This window comes from Urocitellus parryii, chromosome 7, assembly GCF_045843805.1.
Source record: "Urocitellus parryii isolate mUroPar1 chromosome 7, mUroPar1.hap1, whole genome shotgun sequence".
Classification (NCBI taxonomy): domain Eukaryota; kingdom Metazoa; phylum Chordata; class Mammalia; order Rodentia; family Sciuridae; genus Urocitellus; species Urocitellus parryii.
The window spans coordinates 99,346,801-99,373,825 of record NC_135537.1 but is presented as its reverse complement, the minus strand read 5'-3'; the positions used below and the strand labels follow the sequence as shown (position 1 = coordinate 99,373,825).

General features: G+C 48.9%; 1 protein-coding gene across 1 annotated transcript in view; it reads left to right on the top strand.

Annotated features, from left to right (window-relative positions):
- LOC113178182 (vimentin-like) overlaps window positions 1-25,270 on the top strand; it is a 120,489-nt gene extending 95,219 nt beyond the window's left edge. Inside the window, 5 exon segments of the mRNA XM_077801221.1 lie at window positions 14,371-14,456; window positions 15,397-15,546; window positions 21,892-22,005; window positions 23,971-24,135; window positions 25,178-25,270. Coding sequence (XP_077657347.1) covers window positions 14,371-14,456; window positions 15,397-15,546; window positions 21,892-22,005; window positions 23,971-24,135; window positions 25,178-25,270 — 608 coding nt within the window.
- Window positions 25,271-27,025: the final 1,755 nt, after the last annotated feature.

The window sequence follows — 27,025 nt, the reverse complement described above, 5'->3', positions numbered from 1 at the left end:
GTGTCCCTGTAGCATGCTCTTGTTAGGGCTTTAGGGAATAGACCGAGAAGGGGAATAGCTGGGTCGAATGGTGGTTCCATTCCCAGCTTTCCGAGAAATCTCCATACTCCTTTCCAAATTGGCTGCACCAATTTGCAGTCCCACCAGCAATGAACAAGAGTGCCCTTTTCCCCGCATCCTCTCCAGCACTTATTGTTGTTTGACTTCCTAATGGCTGCCAGTCTTACTGGAGTGAGATGGTATCTTAGGGTAGTTTTGATTTGCATTTCTCTGACTGCTAGCGATGGTGAGCATTTTTTCATGTACGTGTTGATTGATTGTATGTCCTCCTCTGAGAAGTGTCTGTTCAGGTCCTTGGCCCATTTATTGATTGGGTTATTTGTTATCTTATTGTCTAATTTTTTGAGTTCTTTGTATATTCTGGTTATTAGGGCTCTATCTGAAGTGTGTGGAGTAAAGATTTGTTCCCAGGGAGTAAACAAGGACAGGGTAGGGACGAAGAGCTTGAGAAGAAGATTTACATTAAACAGGGATGAGAGGTGGGAGGGAAAGGGAGTGAGAAGGGAAATTGCATGGAAATGGAAGGCGATCCTCAGGGATATACAAAATGTCATATAAGAGGAAAGGAGGGGTAAGACAAGATAATACAAATGGAAGAAATGATTTACAGTAGAAGGGGTAGAGAGAGAAAAGGGGAGGGGAGGGGAGGGGAGGGGAGGGGAGGGGGGATAGTAGAGAATAGGACAGACATCAGAATACATCAGACACTAGAAAGGCAATATGTCAATCAATGGAAGGGAAACTGATGTGATACAGCAATTTGTATACGGGGTAAAAGGGGGAGTTCATAATCCACGTGAATCAAACCGTGTAATATGATGTATTAAGAACTATGTAATGTTATGAACGACCAATAAAAAAAAAGAAAAATAAATAAATTTTAAAAAAAAAGAAATTCAAGTAAATACAATTTTGTTCAATATAAAAAAAAAAAAAAGAGTGATGGGCGCAGGTTGAGTCCTGTCTCTGTACAGGAGGCATGGTCCTTCCATGCACCATCCTTCCATGCACCATCCTGCCATGCATGCATTCACAAAACTGATTGTGATATGCATTTGCCAGGCTGAAAAAGATGAAAACATTTTTTTTAAAAAATGTGTGTGTAATGTCACAGGCACAAGGGAATGAGCCACTTGGAAAACAGGCACAGATGCAGCGGAAGCCCGAGATATTAAAATCCTGCATGGTACCATTGCTGCTGAGATCTGCCTGGGTAGGAGATGTTTTCAGAGACAGGGGAATGCTAGAGAATATACAATTATAGCAATTTGCTAAACAGCCCTAGACCTTAATTAGTACAGGATCTTCATTTTCATTGTTGTATGTAAATTAAGATTCTCACAAAGGGATTGTTTATGATGATGGCTCCGAGATAGAGACCTTCTGTCATTTTTCAAGGAAACTCTTTTAATAAAATGAAACTGTAAACACTTTGTGTAGAAGTGATGAGAATTTTTTTCTTTGAATAAATGAGCATCCATAATTTCAAGCCTACTTTGCCTTTTTTACTTCTCCAAGTAGCACCATCTGTGGACTGTGCACTAGAGTGTATTTGTGAGTTAGATAACCACCAGATTGTTCCTCTCCCAACAAGATCTGAAATATCCCAGAACTTGGAAGACGCCTGACTAGAATCTGGGATGTGGTCCACCTGCATGGAGCCCTGTTGGTGACACCTGGGTGACTTAATTTAGCTTTGGGGTTCACTTGCAGAAACCCTGGGTCTACTCCACATTTGAAGCCTGACCCTGGGTCTTGTTTGTGGGACTATTCTGAGGGACTATGGTCAGAAATAGACCCTTTTCATCCTTAAAAAGGAGCCCCATCTCTTTCTTCCTCCCAATGCCTTGAGTAAACCCCAATGGCCCCCGAGAGCTTTTAGAGACCCTGACACTTTTCCACTTGAAGTTTTGGGTAATGTTACAGGTTGAGTGTCCTTTGTCTGAAATACTTGGGACCAGAAGTGTTTTGGAGTTGAGATTTTTTTTTCCTTCAGATTTTGCAAAATTTGTGTGTGCATACTGAGGTATCTTGACGGGACCTGAGTCTAAACAGAGTCTAACAGAGTTCATCACTGTTTCATACGCATCTTCCACAAGTGGCCTGTTGCTCATCTTGGGCAGTATCTTTAGTGGGCCTCTCTTGAGACAGACCTGTAACATGAGACTGGATGTGTAATTTTCCGCTTGTGATGTCACATCAGCATGAAAAGTGTCAGATTTTAGAGCATCTTGGGTTTCAGGTTGTTGGATTCAAGATGCTCAACCTCTACTTCATTTGGCTACAGTGGACTTTTTTTCTTTTTTTTTTTTTGACATGGGATCTTGCTATGTTGCCGAGGGTGGTCTTAAACTCGGAGCTAAAGCCATTCCCCTGCCTCGACCCCCTGAGTAGTTGGAACCACAGGTCTGCGCCTTGGGAGCTGGCTCATATAGTGGATTCTTTACCAGTGACATACAGAGCACGTTTGGGAAGGCCATAGCTTCTGGTGGGAGTGAGTGCAATGCTGTAAGGTCCCCAAGGTCCCCTTCAACCTCCTGGGAACCCCCGCCTCCCCCTGCACTCCTAGGAACCTAGAGATCAGCATTTCACAGACTTGAAGAACCACCTTTATTGATTCCCGCCTCTGCTGTCCAGTGTGTGCCTCAATTCCATCCTGGACACGCTTTCTCACAGGACTTTGAGGATCATGCAGTTCTAGGTCAAGAAAAGCAAATCCCACCCCTTGTTCTATACCACTGACCTACACCCCCTGCTTTCCTTGGATTTAGGGTGAAGATCTCTGTCCTCAAATCCTCATGCACTGCCCATCTTCCTGGCCACCTCACTGGCCTACTTACTCCCTGTATTCCTCTCTTCTTCATTCATACTCGACCTTACAGATCTTTGAAAGAGTCACTGCTGGCCACAGGGCCTTTGCTCATACCTGGAAGTTCTCTCCTCCCCTTTCTCTCCAGGATTCCCCTCCCCACCCCAACATTTAAAGCTCTAGGAGAAGAAGAGTTCTGCCTGTTGTTTTGTTTCATCCTCTTAACTAGTACTGTGCCTGTCATAGGTGGTGTGCAAGGAATCTTTATTTTGAATGAATGACTGAACTTTGTCTATCTGATGAATGGAACTTTGATCCTTTTGGCTTGGTTTCTAGCATAATCCAGTACCTGTAAATACTTCCCTGGTTCAGGTGTCTGTTCTGTGTTCTACACCTTGTGGCTTATCTTTTCCCTCCAGTGATGTGGGACTGTTGGACATGGCCCCTTCCCTCTGATTGCTTTCCTTTTGACATACTGTTTCTGATGGGCTCTTTCTAACACACAAATTCAGGTGTATGTCCTGCTTTGTGTCTGAGGGCTGCTGCGGATTAGAGGGTGCAGAATCAGACTCCTTGTAGTGTTGGTGATGCCCCGCAGGGCTCTGCAGATTGGCTGCCTCTGGTCCTGTGATGCGCCCTTACTGAGCCGCCCTTCAGCTCCTTCCAGCTGCCTCTCTCTGAGGACACCTTCCCCTGGTCTTACATATCCCTGGAGACCCAGGCCTTCTTCTCCTGAGCCCTTGATTCACACAATGTCACTCTTGAAAGTGATTAAATGGCCCAGGAACAGAATCCGTTTTGATCAGAAATTCTTAGGCTCACTGAAGGTCTAAGAAGTTTCAAGCTAGACTAAAGGAGGATTGAAAGGCAAGGCCGTGTCCACCTCTCTAGGCCTTGAGTTCACCTTCCAAACCCTCCAGGCTGATGGGGAGGGGCCTGCCTGCCAGCCTGTGGCCTGTGTTGGGTCTTCGTATCAAGCTCCTACTTCCCAATATGGCAGCCACAGGATGGCAGTTTGTGTTTGATTTACAGTTTGCAAAACCAGACCTCTTTCCTGAGTGGTCCTAGCCCCGCTTCATGAGCATAGCAGTCGGGCAGGGCTGGAGGCCACCATAGTGGACAGCACAGATGCAGAAGAGACCCAGAACAGGGCTGCCATTATAGCAAGCACTGTCCGGCCACCCTCCTCTGTGGCTCCAGAAGTTAATGGGCTCATTGTGAGCTGAGCTGGGTTTGGAGGGGGACGCACACAGCCGGGCCCAGTGCCGGGTGGATACTCTGCCTTGTGTTGAGTTGACATTTTGCTTGATGAGATCTCTCTTCCCATGTTCCCAAGTTGTCATTTCTTGCCCAGGTCCTGAGCAACTGCCTTTTGCCAGACCCTGGCACCGAAGTTCCTCAGGGGGTGTGGAGAGAGTCAGCTGCCCTCTCCTGGCCTCCTTCCCTGCTTTGGGTGTGTTTCTTGTCCCTGCACCCAGGGGGCTAGGCCTGCTTCCTGTCCCTGCACCCCAGGGTCCAGCCCTTGCATCTCTTGACTGTGGGGCGGTCACTTCATAGTAGCTGCTGAGTACATGCCTTTTTCAATGAAGGGTGTCTTCCTAGAACTAAAATTAATTTTAAGGGAAAAAATGTTTCGTTGGATTTTTCCTTTACCAATTACAATAAAATCAGTGTAGATCTCCTTCCAACAAGTCAAACCACTCAGAAAAAAAGCGAAGACCCCTCTTTTGGCAGGTGACCATTGTTAACAGTGGTGTGCTTGTATCTGGACTCCCCACCCCGTATATAGACAAACCTGTTCAGATCCTAGGAGGCTGAACCTGAACCCCCAACTCCATGTCCCCCAGTCCCGCCTTCACTTTTTCTCATTGCCCTCTTGGCTGCATCTTCTCCCTGCCCTGTGAGCAGTCAACAGTGGAGACTGGCCACCAGGGAATCAATAGTACCACCTGAGGGGCAGCTGTGGACTGCAGCAAAGGACAGACATGCTGAGATGGAAGTCAGTCAGGAAGAGACACAGTCAGCCAGTGAACTGGCAAAGGAGGAGAATCACTTATTTTACTTATTTATTTTATTTTTGGTCCCAGAGATTGGACCTGTGGGTGTTGAACCATTGAGCCCCATCCCCAGCCCTTTGTGTTATTTTACTTAGAGACGGGGTCTCACTGAGTTGCTCTGGGCCTCACTAAACTGCTGAGACTGGCTTTGAATTTATAATCATCCTGCCTCAGCCTCCTGAGCACCTGTCAGAAAATAACTCAATAGTCCTCAGTGAGGGAAGGTGACCCAGGGAATATGCCACAACTTCTGGATACTGCGATAAGGAGGCTGAGTCCAGGGTGGTCAGGGAAGACCTCTCTGGGGAGCTGATATTTGAGCCCAAAGCTAAAGTTGGCCAGTATGGAAAAGATTGCAGAGAACATTCTAGATGGAGGCACATCCATGTGCAAATGGCTTGTTTGAGCAGCAGAAGGGGGGCCACTGAGGTTGGAGTTGAGTGAATGAAGAACAGAAGGGTACAGGACTGCACACTGGCGGTGCTGTAGGTCTTGATAAGAGGCTCTCAGAGGAGGACTGGGGCAGGATGTGCCCTTCCTCGTTTAGTGCCTGGTCTTGTTGAGGTAAGCAGACCAGCCGGTGGTTGGATAGTCATGGGATTGGAAAGAGGCAGCCAAGAAGGTTGGAATGAATGGGCAGAAGTGATGGTGGGGCAGAAGCACCCTTTGCTGAGCACCTATTAGGTGCCAGGCACCCAACCTGTCATCCTAACCTGCCTCCCTCACTCTCTGCCTTCCTTCCCAGCACTGGGGATCAAACCTAGGGTCTTGCATGTTTCAGTCAAACCTTCTATCCCTGTTCTTCTTATTTTGAAGCAGGGTCTTGCTAATTTGCCCGGGCTGGCCTTCAACTTGCAGTCCTCCTGCCTGAGCCTCCTGATTTCCTGGGATCAGGCCTGAGCCACCACACTCCCTGAACCCTGGGAGGTGGAGGATTCTTAAAGTAGCTTCTCAATAAGCAGTGGCCGAGAAATGTATGAGCCCTGTACAAAAAGAAAATAGAGAAGTACTTCCCTTGCTATTCCTTCCTCCCATACATAATCACACATTTCTGATGTTTCTTTTTAATTTTTTTTCTCTAGAATGCAATCAGTCATTTTGAATTTACTAGCTATGTTAACATGGGGCTCTTTTCCTCTGGGCCTCAGTTACCATATCAATAAAATGGGGTTTCTAAGAACCTACTGTCTTGCAAAATTGTGGTGAGCTGGAAATAAGTTGATTCTTATTTAGAAAATCCACCCCCCAGTAAGTGTTCAGCAGGAGGCAGCTATTTGTTTCTGGCTGTCCTCCCTGGAGGGCAGGCCCTCCCCCAGATGCTGGTGGCCTGGATATCTGGAAGTTGCTCAGTGACTATCAGTGAGCGACTGTTGCCATTGTTTTATTTCCTTTGAAATGCAGGTGAAACACTGGGTGTCCTCAGCCCAGGCCATTTGCAGCAAAGGGTGGCATGTTTACTCAGGGTTAGGCCTCCTGCAGGCTCACTGGAAGGTCCTTGATACCAGGCTTCTCAGCACAGTGGACATTATGGACCTGATAAGTCTGTCCTGGGGCCATCCTGTGGGGAGTTTGGCAGAGTCCCTGGTCTCTGTCCACCACAGGCCAGTAGCAGCCCCTCTCTTTGTCTACCATATCAATAAAATGGGGTTTCTGAGGGGTTTGGCAATTACCAAATTTATCTCCAGACGTTTCTTCTGGGTGTCCTCTGGGGGGACCCAGTTGTTGACCTCTGTTCCACACTGTTTTAAACATCTGAGTCCCTTAAAGGGAATAGATGTGCGGTTGGGGGAGGGCTGCCCTGAGCTCCTGCTGTATACTGGATCCTGGGGATACAGGGTAGGAGAACCTGGGATGTCCTGAGTGTTCCATCAATCTGTTGTCCCCATCCCCCACTTAAAGTGTCGGGAGCATTCAGGGGCCCAGCACTTACTGAGTGTCCTAGGTCTTGGCCAACCCAGTGCGTGCCTGGACCCTCCTGCACCTAGGTCTTGTGGCTGCCTGGTCTCTGAGGGCTTTATGCCCTGATAGCTCACAGATGCATCTCTGCATCCCACCATGTGGCCAACCCGTGATGCTCTGTCTGAATCCCACTCCCCCATGGGTGAGCACTGCTGTGCGTCCTATCTTGGGCTCCCATGGCCATGCTGCAGTGGCTGCCCTGGTGCCCGCTCTGAGCATGCCTTGCCTGTGGGTGGTAGGAAGGGCATCTCAGCATCGTCCCACTGGTGTCCCGGGGATGGGAGGCCTCCCTCCCTCCCTCCCTCCCTTGGCTCTATGGAATGTGGGCAATGTTCTGCATGTGAAATATTCCCTTCCCCAGAGGGGTGCCCTGCGTTTGCTGTGGAAGGCTGTCCCTTATTCCTGGTCAGCATGCTCTTGTCTTCATTAAGGGGACTTTCCAGAGGCCTGCGGAGCACTGCCCAGTTCCCAGTGGCTCCTTGACCTTCATCTCCTCCTTTCTGAGGCGCCTTTCTTCCCCTTTCTTCTCACAGAACCACTTCTGGGCTTCAGCTGCAGCCGCCACAGAATTGCCTTTTTGTTTCTGAACAGGCCCTCGCACCTCCACGGCTCACACTGCCCCGTTTTAAAGCACCTGAGCTTCCCGCGTGGTCGGGGTGGGCACGGAGTCCTGCAGCCAAGTGAATCACGCAGATGGGTCTCTGTCAGCAGAGCCAGGGGCCTTGGGATGGCCTGAGGCAACCGGTTCCTCCACATTGCCTGTGTGGTCTGGCCGAGGTGGCTGGCCGCCCTCTATGTGCCATGTTGGAGTGGCCTCGAGGCCTGGCCTCTGAGGGTGTGGGGGGAGAGGAGTGCTTTCATGGAGTGAGTTGGGCTCTGTCTCTTGGTAAATTGCACCGAGTTAGTTCTCCAGCAGGAGATGCCTGGCCTGTGCTCTTGCCTCTTACTCCCCCAGGGCCTCAATCCAGTTCCAAGGAGAAGTGAGGCTGCTGAGCTAAAAACAGAAGCCATTTGGAAACAAGCCCCCTTACCTGGGTAGAAGAATTCATACCCCCCTTTGTTCACATTTTGCCCTGTGGAGTGTGGGGTGGGGGAGGCTGTGCAGGGACAGGGTCATTCTTCCTGCACCAGGATGGGCTTCTCCCTTCCAGGAAGCGCATCAGAACTCAAAGGCAATTTGAAGCAATTATTAGGACAACTGAAAGCACATTGAAAATACAAGGCACTGCCCGTAGTCCTGTTCCCCTCCTCACTCCTGGCCTGCAGAACAACTCAGACTCCTTGTGTTTATTCACCTTCACCTGAATAAATGGCTCTTTGGTGCAGTGCACTGAGGACTTGCAACTTGGCTGTGCTGCTGTCGAGGGTGATAAATCAGAGGCGAAGGCTCAGGGACATGAAGGCAAGCCTCTGCCCCAGATGGCCTGGTTGCAGAGAGGTGATGGTGTCCTTGCCCCACCAGGCAACCTAATGTGTCCAGAACCAGGGCTGGCCTGGTAACTGGTGACTCTTAGCCTGTCCTCTGCTTCTTCCTCCTCCCCCTGGGAGAGGCTGCCGAGGAGCCGGAAGCAGGAATGTCTGCCAAGCAAGCCTCTGTGTCTTTGGAAAAGGACAGGCCAGGCCCTCAGAGAAGCCTGGCTTCCTCCATGGCCGGAAAGCGTGCCCTCCCTGATTCCTGTGCTCACTTTAGGTCACAGTGCCCAAGTTGCCAGGGAAGTGACCCGCTTATCCCACTGCCTTGTTTTCCCTTTCACCTCATCTCCTGGTTTTGGGTGGGAAGCTCCTGTCACCAAGGGCGTCCTGGAGGAGTCACCAGGGCCATGGAGGAGGCCGCTGTCCTCTGACCTGGCAGGCCCAGGGGTGCGGGCGCCATGTTCCCTATGGGTTTCTGTGGCGCTGAGGCCGAGTCTGCCCCAGTGCTTTGGGGACTCACATGCTTCTCCAGGCTCGACATTCTTTGCTCTAAGGACAGTTTGCCCCCATCCTTTGTCCTGATTCCTGCTCTCTGCCAGGAGGAAATTCCAGGCCTTTTTTTTTTAATTTTTTTTTTTTAGTAGTTGCTCCTCGCAGAGGCCCTAAGGTTCCTGTGGGAGGCTGCTTTGGTCCCTGCTCCATGTCCCAGGAGGGCAGCTGCTTTGGAAGTGATCAGCCCTGCTCCACCTCACTGCTTCTGGGAGGACAGCTGTGGGTGGTCCCAGTTTGAGACAGGCTGTGTGAGGGCCATTGTCACTGAGAGCTGTCTGAGCCTTGCTGCAGCCTCCTCTGTCCTCTGACCTTCTCTACTGCTGTTATCCGGGAATCCTGCATTTTTATGGTCTGATTGAAATGCAGAAATCCATCCTGGCTCATTCTGCTTTCCACATGGACTGGTGTCTTTGATAACTTTGAACTGTTTGATTAAACATGCGTTTTTGGAGAAGGTATTCTCTGCTTTGGGGGAAGGGTGGTGGGGAGGAGGAGAAAGAGGAGGAAGAGGAGCAATGATTGGGATAGTTCCTTAATTGAGCTCAATTTGTGCCCAGTATTCTCCTGAAAGCTGAGCAAAATCAACTCATCTCCTCCTTTGGTGATTCTGCCCCTTATCTCCATCTTACAGAACAGCCCAGAGAGGCTGAGTCGCTTCCTCATGGTCACACTGCTGGGGAGAGCAGAACTATGTTCTGGAGGCTGTTATTGCCAGAAAGCAGTTTCCTGACCACCTGTCTTTGTCATCTATGACCTGGTGCCTCTACTCTGTAGGATGACCAGTTGTTCCAGTTTGCCCAGGGTACCCTGCTGCAGTGGTAGACATGCAGTAGTGGACATGCGTGTCCCAGTTTTCTCACATGCAGGCCCTAGCAGGCTTGGGCAGATGTTAACACCCACAAAAACAGGAGGCCTGGGCCTTGGTGCTTCAGCCCTTCTCCTGGAGGGAGGCGACAATTCCCTGTAATATGTGTCATTTCCGAGACCCAGGACTGCTGAGTCAGGCCCTGGGCGTGGGTTGGGATGAGGTGCCTGGTGTGGTCTGTCTGGGAGGCCTCAATGGAGACAGAAAAGGGAGGGGAGGTGACCCTGGACCCCCCAGCCTTTTTTGTAACACCCGGCAGGTTCTGATGCCACCATTGGAAGATTCGAAGGTGAATGTGCTCCTGGGCGACTGTAATTGGAGAGGATGGTGTGCCACCTTTGCCCAGTTCCCGTAACTCCTTGTGGGACCTTCCCTGCCCCCACAGCTGTTGGAAAAAAAAACAAAAGCAAAATCAGAGCCACCTGTTCAACCCTGGGCCCTAACTTAGAAAGTCCTCACACTCGGAGCCAAGGATGAGGCCCTGCTGGAGCGAGGTCCTATGGTGCCAGGGTTGGCAGCATGGGCCTCAGAGCCAGCACAACTTCCTGGGTTCAATTCCCAGCCTGCCACTCAGCAGCTGTGCTTTCTTGGACAAGTGACCTGGAGGGAACCACAGGGAAGTATTTTAAATGGTGCCTTGTGCTTATTGCATGTGACAAAGACAGTCTTGGCTGTTAATAACTGCCTCTCAGGAAGGCTCAGAGGCCAGGCCTGGTTGGAGGATGGATTCCCTCAAGTCACAGCGTGGCCAGGCAGGGTTATATCTGGTGGCTCCCAGTTAGGTCTGGGGAGGATCTCATCACATGCTGGCTCTTGGTACCCAGGAGACTTCCCATATTCTGAAGATCTCAGGAAAGTGTCACCACCCGGGAAACGTGCTGCTTCCTATTGCAGGCCAAGCTGTTTCCCAGAGTCATTACCCTGCCCCTCCCTGGCCTGGTTCACCTGGATGATCCCTCACCGGCCAGGCTGGTGGGGGCCCAGGGTTGCTGGTGGGCCAGCCCCAAAGAGTCACCAGTCTCCCTAACCCAGAGAAAGTGGCCAGAAAAACCCAGACCGAAACAGAACCAAGAAACCCTTCAGATCAAAGGTGAACCCTTCCCCAAACTGCAGTCCAAGTTCGTGGATGGATGAAATGTGCTTAGCAATACGGCCTCGTCAGAATTAAATCATTAAAGGAGAAAAAAAAAATTGACTCAGCCTTTTGGAAAAGCTCCCCATGGTGGTTTCATTACCATGACGACAGCCAGATTTCTACCACTGTCTTGTCACCACCAGAGGCCTAGTCTCAGCCAAGGGCTTGCATCAGAGCTGACCGCCATTTCCGACCTCTGGAGGGTATGGGGTCCGGTGGATGTTTCCTGGGGTTTCTGCCTCAGAGGCTTCATGGAAGGCCCTGCTCTTGCCAAATTTGTCTGCTGATTGGAGGCTATTAAATTTCTGTCCCTTGGATACAGCCACTCAACTCTCATTAACTCTGGGGGGAATCAGGGCCTTTGTAACCACAGACAATTTTTTAAATTATTTATTTATGTTTTAAAAAATATTTTTAGTTGTCCATGAATACAATACCTTTATTTTGTTGGTTTAGTTTTACGTGGTGCTGGGGATCGAACCCAGGGCCTTGCATATGCTAGGCAAGTGCTCTAACACTTGAGCTACAACCCCAGCCCACAATTGGGGTTTATATGTTCTTCTGAGACTGGAAAGTTTGGGATACTCTTCAGTGTGGTGACCCTGGGCCAGACCTGTCCTTCCACAGTTCAGGACCCCAGTTTCCTCTTGGTGTCCTGGTGGACTTGGGCAAACCTGCGTTGGGCATTCTAAATGGTTGATGGGAATATTGATTTCTAGTGTTGTTCTGAATCTTTCCCATGGAATTAAAAGATTTTGAAGTCTCAGAGGGACTTTGAGATCTTCTGGCCCTGTGGTCTTGATCTCTAGGACACCTCTGAGAAGCCTGAGTAGGCTGTGGCCGTTCGGCCCATGGAGTTGTGTCTGTGTGCAGGACGTGCCTTGTGTTGGTGTTGGACTCCAGGGAAGAGCTTCTACTTGGGTCCCTTTCTTTCTTCCTTTCCCACTTTACAGACCAGGCGCAGAGGCCCTGAGAGGTAAAGACACTTCCTAGGGTTCTTTTTGATGTAGCCTCATTTTCCGGCCTGGTCACCTTGCCTGGCTCTGTTTGTGGAGCCCCGCACAGCCCCCACAGGGTGATGGGAGGTGGAGGAGATGCCTCCCCAGGCCCGAGACCTCACAGTCCCCCCAGACACACACCACCCAGAGCATCTCAAACTGGGCGCCTCTTAGTCCTGGAAGACCATTGAAAAGAGTGGCTGGGCCCTGCCCTAGTATTTCTAATCCTGTAGATCCAAAGCAGGGCCCCAAAATTGTCATTTCTAGTGTATTCTCAGGTGCTGCTGCTCCTACTGCTGCTGGTTACCATCACCCCAGGGGACCTCAGTCACAGAGATAACAGGGTGCCAGGGGGAGCTGGCACTCCTCCGGCCCCAGCGGCCATCTGAGCACTGACTGGGCTGGTCCGATCACCAGACCCTGTGGAAATGAGTGGCAGATTGCTGAGGTGGTCCTTGCAGTGAGGATGAGCCTTCCCTTCCAAAATCCTCTTGAGAAACACTTGAAAACCTTCACTCCCTCTCCCCTGGTGAGCTTTTCTTCTCTCACAATGCACTTGAAAACAAAACAAAAAAAAAGCCTTTGCCTGATTGCTCTCTATGTATGTGTTTTGTGTGGCTGGTATGGAACCCAGGGGTGCTTTGCCACTGAGCTATACAAATCTTCTTATTTGTTTATTTATTTATTTTTTTTGGTTCTGGGGATTGAACTTGGGGCGGGGGGGGGGGGGCACTTGACCACTGAGCCACATGCTCAGCCCTGTTTTATTTAGAGACAGAGTCTCATTGAGTTGCTTAGTGCCTCATCTCATCATTGCTGAGGCTGGATTTGAACTCTAAATTCTCCTGTCTCAGCCTCCTGAGCCACTAGGATTACAGGCGTGTGCAACTGGGCCTGGCTCCTTTTTATTTTTTGAGACAAGATCTTGCAAAGTTTGGAGGCTAACTTTGAACTTGTGATCCTCCTGCCTCAGCCTCCTGAGTCAATGGGATAACAGGTGTGATCCACCACTCCTGGCTCAAAACACCTTTCTTAAACATTTATACTCTGACACTTGAGCAGAATATGGGGGTGTACTAGAGTCACGTAGCGCAATTCCCAAGCACCTTCTGTGGTTCTCAATCCAGTCCCAACTTTATCCACCTGGGATGTTTTTATCCTGAATTGGGCCTCCTCCTTCATTCATCAGGGACTTTGGTATTCACCTGCTTTCTTTCTTTCTTCCATTCTTTCTTTCTTTCCTTCTTTCTTTCTTTCTTTCTTTCTTTCTTTCTTTCTTTCTTTCTTTCTTTCTTTCTTTCTTTCTTTTTTAAATGTGTAACTGAACTTTATAAATACTTTTAATTTCCCTTATTTTGATAAAGTCATTCAGGCACATAGTGATTACAATACACAGAGGGATACAGTGAAAAATAATTTCTCTCCACTCCCTGCAGGTCTCCTTCCAAGGCGGCGACCTGTCCCCATGTAGAGCCCTGCTGTACTTTTGTGTTCATGTGGGATTCTTCTGAGGATGCACAAGTACCGATGTACAGTCACATCCTTACAGGTCCCTTAATGTGCTGGATACCTGTTGCTTTTACAATGTGACACCAAAAGCTTGGCAATTTCAGTTCATGGGGAGGTGCCCTTTGGATCCTTCCTGTTTTGCAGTGCTAGGGAACATGATAGGGCCTCACACATCAAAGGCCCTGTTTAATTTTTACTTGGAGACAGGGTCTCAGTAATTTGTGGAGGCTGGTCTTGAACTTGCCATCCTCCTGCCTCAGCCTCCTGAGTCACTGGGGATGACAGGTGTGGGTCACGGCACCTGGCTGCCTGTTTTTCTAAAGGGCTGGAGCATTCCATTGTGTCTGAGGACTGGCTCTTCGTGGACACATAAGTTGTCCAGGTCTGAGTAGGATCTTCTTGTTCCTGCTCTGCTCCAGGAGGGGTCTGTGGAGCCAGGCAGTGTGGAGAAAGTGAGTTTTCCCATCAAACAGTGGAGCAGACCCTTCTGGGAAGGCCGTTTTCCCTGGGGGACAGTCCCTATTCCTGGAGCCTATCTCGGGTTCTGTCTTTTACCTTTCTCACTAGCTGACTCCTGTGCCTTGGGGGCAACCCTTTGGGCTTTCTGGGCCTCAACTTGGTGTCTGTGGTGCTCCCCCAGACCCTGGGCTCTTCACCCTCAGGACACCTGTGGTTAGCATTGAATTTCCTCTGCTGATCATTGGTTCTGAACTTTCTGAAAGCCTGGTTGTGAGGCAGGAGTGTCCACTCATTGTCAGGCCTTGTGCACTTGCTAGAGGCTGCCTGCCCTCCCAAACCAAAGGGAGCCACTTGGAGGCCTTGCACTCAGTGGTGTTGGACCCTGAAGGCGGGAGATGTGGTGCAGGGTGGTGTGTGCTGAGACTTGTCCAGTGGTAAGCTGCAGGAGGAACATCTTTGGGGATCATCATCTCCCTGTGTCTCACATCTCATCCCAGCCCCAGTGTGTGGGGTGCACTCTCCACTCTCCTGTGTCTGTAGCTTTTGCTCTTCAGGATGCCAGCTGTCCCAAGCTGTACCACTATTGTCCATAAGCCGAGGAGGCCACCTTGGGGCATGGTACGGACTCTCATCCTTGCAGGTGAAGACTGAATGGATGGTGGTAGAAGGATACACTGAGATTCTGATTTGGAGGGAGCCTGGAAATGAGGGGGGTCTGTTAAGAGGGGGGCTGGTACTGTTCAGGCAAGAATCAGTAAGAATGTAATTTGTATTGATTTCTTGGGAGGAAGGTCTCAGAGTGTCTACTGCTGACAGCCGGGAGAACTTTCCGCTGGGCAGGGTCATTCTTTTTACCCGTTCTTTTTGTCAGCTGTGAGCGTACACAGCAGCTCTCCTTTTCTGCACAGAGAAAGGTGCTGTCGTTGCCCTGGTGTGTGGCCTTGGTGACCTGCCTTTCATCGTTTCCTGATTGGCCATTGTTGTGGATGTGGAAAAGAAGTTCTTGAGCATGCGAACAGCAGCGGGTGCCTAGGAGCTTGGTTGTGGCCTTGTCAACAGGGACACAGTCGGGAATGGTGATGAGTGTGCAAGGTGGAGGCTCATTCTCACCCCAACATGGGATTGTTGCTCAAGTTTATCTGGTGTCATCACAGCCTGTGGGCCCTGAACTTTTTTTGTTTTGGCAACCAACCAAGATTTCATAAAAATGTCACGTAGGAGTGGAGTGTGGTGATTCATGCCTGTAATCCCAGCTCATTGGGAGGCTGAGGCAGGAGGATCACAAAGTCAAGGTCAGCCTAGGAAGACTGTCTCAAGATAAAATTTTAAAAAAGGGATGAGGATGTAGCTCAATGGCAGAGTGCTCCTGGGTTAAATCCATAGTACCCCCCCCCCCAAAAAAAGTCATGCACATCTTTGACCTTGGACAATAAAAAGGGGGCAAGTATATTCTAGGAGGAGGAGTATACTTGCAAATGACCTTGAGTTTGGGGAAAAATGTACCATATCACACTCACCCTCTTGTGGGACCCTGGCTACCCTGGTGCTTTAAAATGTGTGGTCTTGTGTGTTTCTTTCAGATCCTGACTCTGCAGACAGAACAGCCCAGAAAAGAAAGTTCCCCCAGCCCCCCACATTCTTCCAATGGCCACTTGCCGCAGGACACCTCTACAAGCCCCATTAAAAAGAAAAAGATGCCCGGATTACTGAGCAGCAACAGCAAGGAGCAGGTAAGGCCACAGCTGGGCATGGCGTGGCAGCAGGCCGGCAGCAGGCCGCCAGGGGGCAGCAGTGCTCCGTTTCTCGGAGCCGGGCTTGGCATCTTTTAGCAGGCTGCCCTGGTGCTGCTGTCATTTGCATATGTAGAAAGGGCAGCTCAGAGGGGCCTGTGAGAGGTTTCCAGCAGGTTCTCAGATCTGTTTGGGGACAGAGCAGTGACCCAGAGGAGATGAGGATATTGTTCTTGAGGGGCTGGGGCTTCTCCTTGGCTCCATGTTTCCATATTCTTAGGACTGTTTTCCCGGGTGGCCTGAGGATTTCCCCTGCTGACCAGTGCTGGGCAACATAGCTCCCTGCTGGTCTCGTTTTCTCATCTGTAAAATGAAGGGTGTGGGCCCCTGGTAGAGGCATGGCCCAAGGGTCACCTCCCCTTCTCCTGAGCACAGGCTCCCTGTCCCCTTGGCTGACAGGATTGTCAGAGGCTCGGGAAAACCTCTTCACCATCCTGGGTCTCATCTAGGGAAACTTCTGGCTTTAAAATTCTCTTGTGCAGCTTAGACATTCCAAATAGGGAACGTGAGAGCACTGTGGACTCACTGGCGGAAGTGTCCACCCCTGTGTGGACTGTGAGGTCAGGGGGCTTTGAGTGCTTCTTGAATTAGACGAGATTGCTGCCTTCACAGGAAGAGCCCTAGCCACGTTAAGTGCCCGGGCCTGGGAGAGACGTGTGTTCAGCGCAAATCTATTTTCATTCTCAAAATTAATTAATTTGCTGAGTCTGGCTTTGAACTTGGGATCCTCCTGGTGGAGCACACCTGGCCCCAGGGTGGGGATTTAAGAAGACCTTTAAAATACTTTATTTTGGGCTGGGGATGTAGCTCAGTGGTAGAGCTATTGCCTGCCATATAGGTAGGTTCCCTGGGTCCCCTCCCCACTACCAAAAAATAATAAAATAGAAAAAACCTCAACCCACAAAAACACAAACTAGCACTTTTCGCGGCAGTCCTTGCTTGAAGTAGGCAGCATATTAACTGCCGGGATAGTTGGTGGGGCCCCCACAGGTTGGCCTGGGCTCTGCCCACCATCCCACTCACGTCCAGGCTGGTGAGGGTTCCTCACTCTAGGGTCCGGCTGGTTCCACGGCTGTGTGGCTCTCACAGGCTTTGCAGTCAGCCGCACTCCTTTGCAAATGCAGGAAAAAAGCTTATGCACAGTGCTGTTACTCATCTGTGCCACCTGAGTGGCCTCTGCAGGCATTTGAACTTGTGGCCTCCACTCTACCACACATATGCAGGTCCAGAGCACCCGTTCTCGGGTGGATGTAGACAACGTGTTGGTGACTGCCACCTGTGGCCCAAGAGCCTGTTTTTATAAAGTTTTATTGGTGCACAGCTCTGTGGCTACACTGGTATATTGTCTGTGTTTCTGCACTGCGTGGCCAGAGCTGAGCACTGTCAGTAGAGACCAAATGGCCTGCCAGGCCTCACTCACCTCTTTATAGAAAGTGTTTGCTGGCTCTTGGTGTGCACGAAGAGATTCCACAAGTGAACCAAAGTGTCTTTCCCACTCTTTTTGTCATGCCAGCCTGTGGAAGGGCAGAGAATAAGAACATGTGCTCTCAGGACCTGTAATTGTCCCATTGTATCACAGGTTGTAACCTGACTGCTCTGCTCGCAGGCTGCTTCCCTGTGGGGAAGAAAAAATCGTAACTCATTTTGCCTGAAAATGCTTTTCCTTTTAAAAGTGTTCCATATTTGATATCAGATTATTATTATGGAGGAGGTAACACTTACAAGCAGCAGATAAGGAAAGGATCTGATTGACAGGTGATTAATCAGGCAGCTGGTTCTCAGCACCCAGGGCTGCTACAGGAGAGGAGGGAGTCTGGAGACTGGACCAGCCCAGCTGCCCCCATCCTCTGGGGACAGTCACCCAGGACAGTGGGGTGGGATAGTGAAGGGGTGTGAGAGAAACTTCATGCTGAAGGATCAGTTGCCTGGCTTCTGCTTTGTCCCCAGCACCAAGGAAACAAAAACAAGACCAAAAGGATCTGGCTTGTATTTGACAATAGATGTAGTTGCAAGTAAGGGAGGTTCACTGTCACACTAGACTCTTCCTGTTTTATTACCATTGTTATTTTTTTGGTAGTGGGGATGGGAACCAGGGGTGCTGAACCCTGAGCCATATCCCTATCCCTTTTTGTGATTCATTCATTCATTTATGGTGCTGAGGATTGAACTCAGGGCCTTGTGCATGCAAGGTAAATACTCTACCCACTGAGCTGTATACCTAGCCTTTTTTATGTTTTATTTTGAGACAGGGTCTCAGTAGTCACCGAGGGCCTTGCTATGTTGCTGGCCTGGCTTTGGAACTTGTGATCATCCTGCCTCAGCCTCCTGAGACTCTGGGATTATAGGTGTGCACCACCACACCCGGCCCCAGCCCTTTTAAAAGAAGTTTTTTGAGACAGGGTATCTCTAAGTTGCCCAGGCTGTCCTCGAACTTGAGATCCTCCTGCCTCAGCCTCCCAAGTTGGAATTACAGTTGTGTACCAAGCTTTCTCAATCACACCACTAGTTACCAGGCTGTGTGATGCTTCCTGTGGCCTTGATCATAGATTTAAATAGAATTCCATATTGGAGTGTGATGGTGGTTTTCCTAATGAGTTTCTTCTGAGTGATTTTATGTGTTTGGAGGATGGCTTTCCTGTATTTCTGGTGTACCTGGACCTGCCACCATCTCATCTTCCTGTGTTGTTTGTAATGAAGGCTGAGGCTCTCTGGCAACTCCAGGGGCCTAAAGTGTTCAAGAGATGTGATTTGAGGAAGGTTCTGGTTGGTTCACGACTTTGTACCTTGGGGATGGCCTTAAAAATGGAAGATCATTTTTTGGTCACTCAAATCCAATTGCTATATTCTCTAAGTGCCTACAGTATGAAGACTCCCAGGGCAGATTGCACAGTTCTGTTGGCTTTGTAAATGTGAACTTGTGTATGTTGGGCTCTTAACCATGGGGACAACATTGGTGATGTTGGCACCATGTTAATTATATACATTCTGTCCTCTCATTTGAAGACAGCCCCATAATCCCATGATGTTAGGTACCTCACCTTCATTTTACAGATGAGAAAACTGAGGCTCAGAGGTGGGGAGACCTGTACAAGGTCATGTGGCTGTTTAGTGGTAGTTAAAATTTGTACTTACATAGGCCAAGGCTGCCTGGTGACTCTGAGACACTAGTGTTCAATCTGTGGCCTTTTAAAATGGGAGGGAGAAAGACACTCATAGTTATCCAATGACATGCTAATGTTGTGGACAGTAGAGGAACTGCAGCTAGCTTGACTGTTTAGCAGATGTGAAATGCTGTGATTTTCTTGTGTTGTTATTGATGTACTTGTTCAAATTCCTGTTGAGAATGCACATTTGTTTTGAAACCAAACCTGTTTTTCTTGCCTACATTTCAGTCAGAACTAAGACATGGTCCGTTTTACTATATGAAGTAGCCACTCACCACAGACCCTGTTGATGTTATACCACAGAATGAACGGAATGATTTCTACTGCTGGGTTTGTCACTGGGAAGGCCAAGTCCTTTGCTGTGAGCTCTGTCCCCAGGTTTATCATGCAAAGTGTCTGAGACTGACATTGGAACCAGAGGGGGACTGGTTTTGTCCTGAATGTGAGGTTAGGTCCCAACGAATTAACATATTCTCTGCTTTGTTTCCTCTCTCTTCTCTTCCTTTGACTTACAAACTTTTTAATAATCCAGATAAGGGGAAAAAAAGATATTTCTTGCCTCCCACCTGCTCTGTCCTGGCCACCCCACTTTTGTACCAGCATCTTCCCCTGGCTGTGGTCCTGCAGCTTTTGGAGAAATGATCACATGGAATATTGTCTGGGTTCTTCTTGAGTCTTTGAATCACTTCGACATCTGTTGCTACCTTTCTTCTTCTGGAGTGCACATCTTACACGATAACTTTTGAACCGTTAACAGTTCACATGATCTGAAACGCTCTCGTGCAGCTTCTCTTGGATGTGCCCTGCTGCGACATGGGGTCAGCATCCGCCGCCGACCTGGGATGCCCAGTTTGGGCCCTGTGTTCTGGGTGGTGGCCGTGCCATCTGAGTATTTCTTTCATACAACAAATATTTCTAAGGAGATGGGATAGTGCTCAGAAAATTAGGCACGGATCACTTTCCTTTTAACAGAAAAGGACAGAAGTGAAAATAAAGTTAGAAATAATGAGTTTGAAGAAAGGTGCAAATTGAAGACGGGGAGTAGGGAGTTCAGGAGCCGCAGGGCATTCCATTTTAAATGTCCAGGCCTGGAAGGCCCCCCTGAGATTTGAGAAGTACCTGATGGAGGTGGGCCCTGCCGCCCTCTGGGGGAACCTTTTGGGCAGGGGGTGTGGCCTGGGCAGAGCAGGGGGACAGTGAAGGCAGTGTAGACTTCGTGGGTAGCCAAGAGCTGCTTGAAGCTAACCAGTCCCTGGACTTGCAGGGTTCTGAGGTGGCATCTGTTCTTGGCCACTCTGGACTGGGTGGCTCTTTCGAATGCTAACAAGAAGAGAATCATCTGAAAGTCTTTTGGTGTAGAATGTCTCTTGGATCCCAAGGCACGTTGGCCTAAGATTGCACATGAAGACGTGTCTGGGGAGCCCTGGAGGGGCTGCCTGGATGTTTTCTGTGGAAAAGAAAACAAATCACAGATAGTGTCCCTGCAGTCACTTCTGTGCAGGGAAAGGAGGAAAATAGAAAATAGGTGAAAAGCAATCAGGCATCAAGTTGGTCTGGTGACGACCCTAGGATGGCACTCTGCCTCTGAAATGGCTGGAAGGTGGGTGCTGGTTACCTTGGTCACTCTTCCACGGAGACAGAGATGGGCTGGGTGTCACCCACCCATGCCCGCCTGTGTTTGGAGCCAGATCTTTTTCTGCTACACCTAGAGCGAGACCTGGAACCTCCACCAGTGTCCTTTGGTCCTAAGCGACTGTTTTCATTTGTTTCATCCCATTGCAGAACAGGTAGTGGTCCTCTAAGTGGAAGACACTTCTGGCATCTCTTTGTCTAGCAGAAGGATTTTATCCTCATTCTCCAGCTGATTTATCCTGGCCTCAGGGTGAGCTTCCGATCCTCAGTTCCTATGCAACAAAGGCTTCTTAAGGGCTTCATATAGCACTTCCAGGCAGTGCCAGTCAGGAAGTAGGAGCAGGGGTGAGGGAGTGAGGGACAGTTGGGCATGTAACCTGAGTGTTCTCCTTGGGTGGAGCCCACAAACAAACTGCAATTCAAACAATCAGGACTTCTGCGTGCACGATCCACAGCCTGATTTTCTTCCAGGGTTGCCTGGTAAGGTAGGCTGCTGGCAAGACTAGCTCTTCAGGCTCTGGTAGCCCAGGGATGAGATGCGTGCATGGTGCAGCCTTTCTAACTTCCTAGTGACTCTTGGGTGATCCTTTTCCTCAACAACCAACCAGACACATCTGAGAGTTCCCAGAGAAGTGAAGAGTGGAAAGAGTCCAAATTATCCAAGAAAACTTATCCACGCTCCTTTCACAGATGGCTGAGAAACATTGCATGACTTAGGAGCAGATGCTATTTTTGTTGTTGCTGGGATATGGGCCTTCTGAATCCATAAGATATGATATCACAGTCCCATGGCAGAATCCACTTTCATTATTTCTCTCGGTCTCCTCCTTGATGGGACTTTCCCTTTCGAAATGACATCTCTTGCCTGTGTGGACAGACAGGTAGATTCTACCCTTTGGAAATGTGCCCATGAATCCCAAGTTAGTTCACATCAGTGATGATGAACAATGGAGTCCTATTTAATTATTAGTCCACTCCCACCCCCAAGTTCTTCCTGCAGGGAGCCCTTTCTCTTGCCATCAGACAGTGCTGGGCCACGTTCCTGCACAATAGCTCTGAGTCTAAAGAGGCTCGAGATAAGCAACTGATGACAGATCATCTTGGGAGGAGATCCCTCCCCTGAATGCATCGGTGACCTTCCCATTCACATCCCCTTCTTGAGAACCAAGGTTGGGATAAGGATGCTTTTCCAGAATCCCATCTCCCCCAACCTCCCCCAGATCCTGTAATCTCCCTGAGCTGGAGACACTTGCTCCTAAGGTAGTCAGTGGGCTGGTTGCTTTCTAATGTCTTCCCACAGATCCAGTATATTATGGTCTGGTAGATTGGAGTCCTTGCCAAGGGAAACAGCTATTCACATTTAGATGGGAACCTCTTCTTATGTGTATGTTTAAAAAAAAAGAAAATAAAAAGTAGAAGGAGAATAAATCCATGGCTCTGTGATTTTCTTTTTCTAACCGGATGTGTGTGTATGATTTTTGACTTGTAGAAGATTACAGTAGCAGAGTGCATCGAGACCCAGAGGAAAGCCATGACAATGCTCACCATTGAACAGCTCTCCTACCTGCTCAAGTTTGCCATTCAGAAAATGAAACAGCCAGGGGTAAAAGGATTGGTCCGCCGGTGTAAGCATAAATGAAGATAAGACTCCATTAATTCTGTTAGCAGCTTTCCGTGTTGCTTGTCGGCTTTGCTTTTCAGATTCCTCTCCGTGTTTTTTGGACTTGTCTTGTGTGTTCCCTTTTTAAATATGTCAAGTAAACATTAGGTATGGTGCCATTCAGTGAGTTCTCTGTAGTGAGCTCTCCGTGTCCCCAAGGAGCTTAGTCAGGAAATAACACGAGGTCCAATAGTCAGTGGGGCCTTAAAGTCCTGATGGGTTGAGAAGTAGAACTTCACAGCCTCTTGACTCTGAGGGCTGTATGCTCCTTCCCTCAGCATGGATGGAATTCTACTTCAGGGAGAGAAGGACATCCCTGTTTATTTATAACTGAGGTCTGGTGTGGAACCAGGGAGATTTCCATAATGGGTGAGAATCTGGTTAGTTCCATAAATTGTGAAATGAGTCCTGCTGCACAGCCTTTGCTACTTTTGGAAACTGTATGACAGCAAGGCTGCCAGGCTTGGCTGTGCCCTCACATGGCACCCTGCTGGGAGTGTCTGACATACCCTAGGTATGTCTGTTATTATTATGATAGTTTTCAGGAAAATGGCAGAGGAATGTCTCTGTCAAAAATAATATGATGATATGATGGACATATTATGACTGTCTTTCTCCAGATGAATCTAAAGAAGCTTAAGGATGGGTCCCTCCTTTCTGATTTGCTTTCTAAGTCATGTGCATATGCAGTAGCTGAGTATCTCATTGTTTTTAGTGACCACTGTGGTTTTGTTTCTTTAAACAAATAAAGTTTTGCTTTGAGATATTCTGAAATTTGTTATGATGAAGAAATTTAAGATGTGCCAATTAGATATTGAATTAGTTACCTATTTATCTCTTGAATTAAATCGCAATTGATGGAAGCAAAACTGTGCTAGTAGCTTTAGTTTAGTTTAAAAACAAAAATCTTGGGCGAGGAAAGGAGTTTGCCTAGTATGTGTGAGGCCATGGGTTCAATCCTTGGACCATAAAAAAAAAAAATCTTATTATTTTTTTTTTTTTTTACTGTAGAGTGATTGAGCATGATGACTATTTACAAAAAGAACAGAGTATGTAGATTTGTCAACTCTGTCAAGTTTTAAAGCTAAGGACAAATAGAAAAAAAGCTTTACTTTCTCACTCTGTTTGATGTAAAGTCACAAATTTTGTTGAAACCTCCATTCTGGAACTCGGGGCCTGGCACACGCTAGGCAAGTGCCTTTCCCATAAGCCATACCCCTGCTCTGGTACATTTTTAAAATTTACAGTGGTCAAACTTTCATTCTGGATTGAAGTGAACACAGGTGATTGCAAAAGGAAATCTGTCCCGAATCTTTGCTTGGGTATAATTTGGTATTTAATTAAATCTTTGGATTTAAAAAGAAAAAAAATTGCTAAGTAAATACCACCCAGCCATCTTGAGCTGAGTCCAGTTAGAGCTTAAGCAAATGGGTGAAGGTAAAGACTTTTTGCACACTTCTTGTACTGAAGGCAATTTGACCTCTGAAAACAGGAATGAAATCTCACTGTCTAGATTTCCCATCATATCAGAAACATCTGTTGGCACCCAAACAACGTTGTCTGATGTGTCATCTTTAGGTGTGAACACATTTCCCCCTCAAGTCAGTTTTGGTGATGAGTCCCTCTAGGGTGTCTAAAGTGACCCCTGGTGTGTTGGGACTCTCAGCCTCACTGGAAGGGGACAGAACCTGCTACTTGGGTGTATGTTGATAGTAAAGCAAATAATAAAACCCTAACCAGTTCATCTGGGCCCAGGATTATCAACATCCAGGCAGCCTGGGATCGTGGCCAGTGGAGCTGCCTATGGCCTCCTTCCTGGCAGTTTCGGAGAGGTTTTCAGCTTCTCAGTCCCATGTTGGTTGAAGTGTGGTCTTCCTGGCCTGTGCATGTGTACCTTTTCTCTTACAGACAGATGCATTCCAGGAGCCCGTTCCCTTGGAACAGTATTCCGACTACACAGAATATATTATCCACCTCATGGACCTTTGTACACTGGAAAAGTTTGGCCTCTGTCTCAGAGCCTCCCGTGTTAGCCCCGGGTGTGGAGATGCCAATGCAGCTCCTCACTTCCAAGTTAGATCAGTTTTATTTGGAGAGAAGAACTCTTGGGCCTCTCACTTCATTTCCTCTGTGACGTCCTTCCAGGGGATGATGGTGTCCTGGGAGATGTGCTCACTGCTCTTCTGGGAGTGATTCCAGCTTCTACTTGAAAGAGCCATACTTCTAGGAATTAGCGATTTGATCTATTTGCGCCTTATATCCTCTTCTCTTTCTTTTGGAGGTGCTAATGAGAGCAGCAGGAAGGAAGAAGAGAACATTCAAGTTGCTAGGAAAACTCCAGATTAGCAATAAGGATGTGGCTTCTTACAATTGGCTTCTCAGCCGATAAGGCTATTTTGTTAATGCCTGAAGGTGTTTTTCCAAGTTCATGCTAAAATTGCATGGTGAAAATTATATTAGTAATACTTTAGATTGTGCGCACCACCATGGTGCTGATCTCAATATGGGTAATGAAAAGTTATCTATGAAGAGGACACATTGCTGAGTGTGTTGGTGCACACCTGACATCCCAGTGACTCAGGAGGCTGAGGCAGGAGGATTGCAAATTCAAGGCCAGCCTCAGCAACTTAGTGAGACCCAGACTCAAAATGATATAAAAAATGAAAAGAAGGACTGGGGATGTGGCTGAGTTGTAGAGTGCCCCTGGGTTCTTCCCTAGTAGTCCCACCAAAGAAGAAGAGGATATATCTTTCATACTATTGGCATAGTGTTGTGTGAAGTGGGAATGGTGATGTGTGCTTCCTTGAGTTTTCAGGAGGCTCATGTGAGACCTGTCTTTAAAATAAATACAAATAGAGAAATCAACCTCTTCTTGGAAGGAACCTCTTAACAAATGACAGCAGTGTTAAGATGAGAAAATTCAAGTTCCTGTGATGAATTCAGTGGTGAATTTTTTAAAATAGGGTCATAGATCTCACAATAATAGGATCATGGGAAATGAGTGGACAAGCCTTAATCAATTTGCCGAGTGGTGGTGAGAGGATGGTATGAGGGGCAGGCGGTTCTGCTTGGTGTGGAGCCACTGCTTACTGTGCCCCATGGCTTCTCGTCCCAGAACACTAAAAAGAAAATGTACGGCTGCACAGAGGCCTTCCTAGCTGACACCAAGTGGATCTTGCACAACTGCATCATTTATAACGGGGGGTGAGTGGCCGCATGGTGCCCTCGCGAAGAACTGGGCTGCAGAGTTGAGCATCAGGCTTCAGGGGACCAAGGACACTGTGTGCGCATGGCCATGGCATGTGAACGGGGCCAGTGCAACCTGCACAGTAAGGCATGAGCCGACGTCCACTGCTCCATGATGCGTGGTTTGCGCTCTGACGGTCATCTCCAAACTCCGTAATTGAACGGAGGTAGAAATGTCAGGGAAATACACAGGTTCATGAGCAAGTTCAGTGACTTGGACGGGCGCAGGGCCACACCTCAGGTCAGGTGGAGGCTTTGAAGTCCATCTCCTGTTTCTGCTGGAGCTCTGCTCTCCCTCTGTGGCCTAGAGTTCCAGATGGACAGGTTGGGGGGTGCTCTCGGTGTGAGGGCGCACACCCTGCATTGGGATTTGGCGTGACTAAGGATCTTGCTTTTGTTGTTGCCCGTTGATCTTTCACGTGGTCAGCATGCCGTGGTCGGTCCCTTACCCCGGTTAATGATGGATGATCCTGTGGTCTCTGTCTTTGGGTTCCGTCTTTGGGTTGTTGTGGAGGAAGCTGCCGGGGACTCCTGTGGTGCCCGTGGCTCTTGGCTGTCTGGTGCTGGACCATCGAGTGGGTCATCTTAGCTTCAGGAGCACTCTTGTCCCAGTGTGTGTGCACAGGGCTCATGTCAGTGTGCTCCACGGGCAGGCATGTGCTGTCCAGCCACCCCACATCCTGGCCCTGCCTAGCTTTTGACATGGCCATTCTTGGGTGACGTGAAATGTCTCCTATGTCACCAGGGGTTTTGATTTGCCTTTTCCCCAGGGCCAGGAACTGAGTCATCATTTCATGAACTTCACATTAATTTGTGTTAGGGTGAAACCCCCCAACTGTTCACTCAGAAGCTGGGCTGTTGCGCTCTGTGGCTCACTGCTGGTGTCCTTGATGTGCTGGATCTAGTGCTGACAGTTGTGTTCGTGGATTTGGAGGATGGAGCCTTCTGGCCAGAACTGAGGAGAATTTCCACTGATTTTTCCTCTGGGCACCTCCCTTAAGGTTATATTCTGTCTGCCTCTGGCTGGGCAGGTCTCCCTGTCCTGCCCACCTGGTGCCCTAGTCTGCAGGTCAGCTTGTACTTGTGCTGGGTGGTGCCTGCTAATGACCCTCCACCTGCTTCTCCCTCCCTGGCCTTCTCTGTGACTCAGCCTCTCGGCCTCTAAGACTCCTTCTCTGAGGCCCCAGGCCATTGGAGGTCTCTGTCCTAGGCTTTCTACTTGCCTGGCTGCATCACCATGATTCCCGAGTGGTGCTGTTTGTATGTGCTTGATCTCTGCACCCAGAGGTGACTCCTCCAAGGTTGGGTCTGACTGTTGTTCGCTGTGAATGAGTGGCCAAGTGCAGACCCTCAGCCAGTGTTCCAGGGGAGCTCCCTGAGAAGGAGCCCACATACTGCATTGCAAACTCCTCAGCTGCAGGGGCAGGAGAAAGGGGAGGTACTGGGTGGTGAGCACAGAGAGGCCCGTTGAGCATGTGAGAGAGTGAGTGGGGTAAGAGTGAAGGAGAAGACCAGCAGCCACAGGGATGGGCAGTGGAGTGAGGGGAGCAGGGACTCCTGGTTGTTTGTAGAGACTGCTTTTGGTAGCTCCCGGGGCTTGTTGGTTACAGGGTCATCAGACCTAAGGAGTTGGATATCTAGGGTGTGTGTGTGTGTGTGTGTGTGTGTGTGTGTGTGTGTGAGAGAGATAGAGAGAAAGAGAGAGAGAGAGAAACCT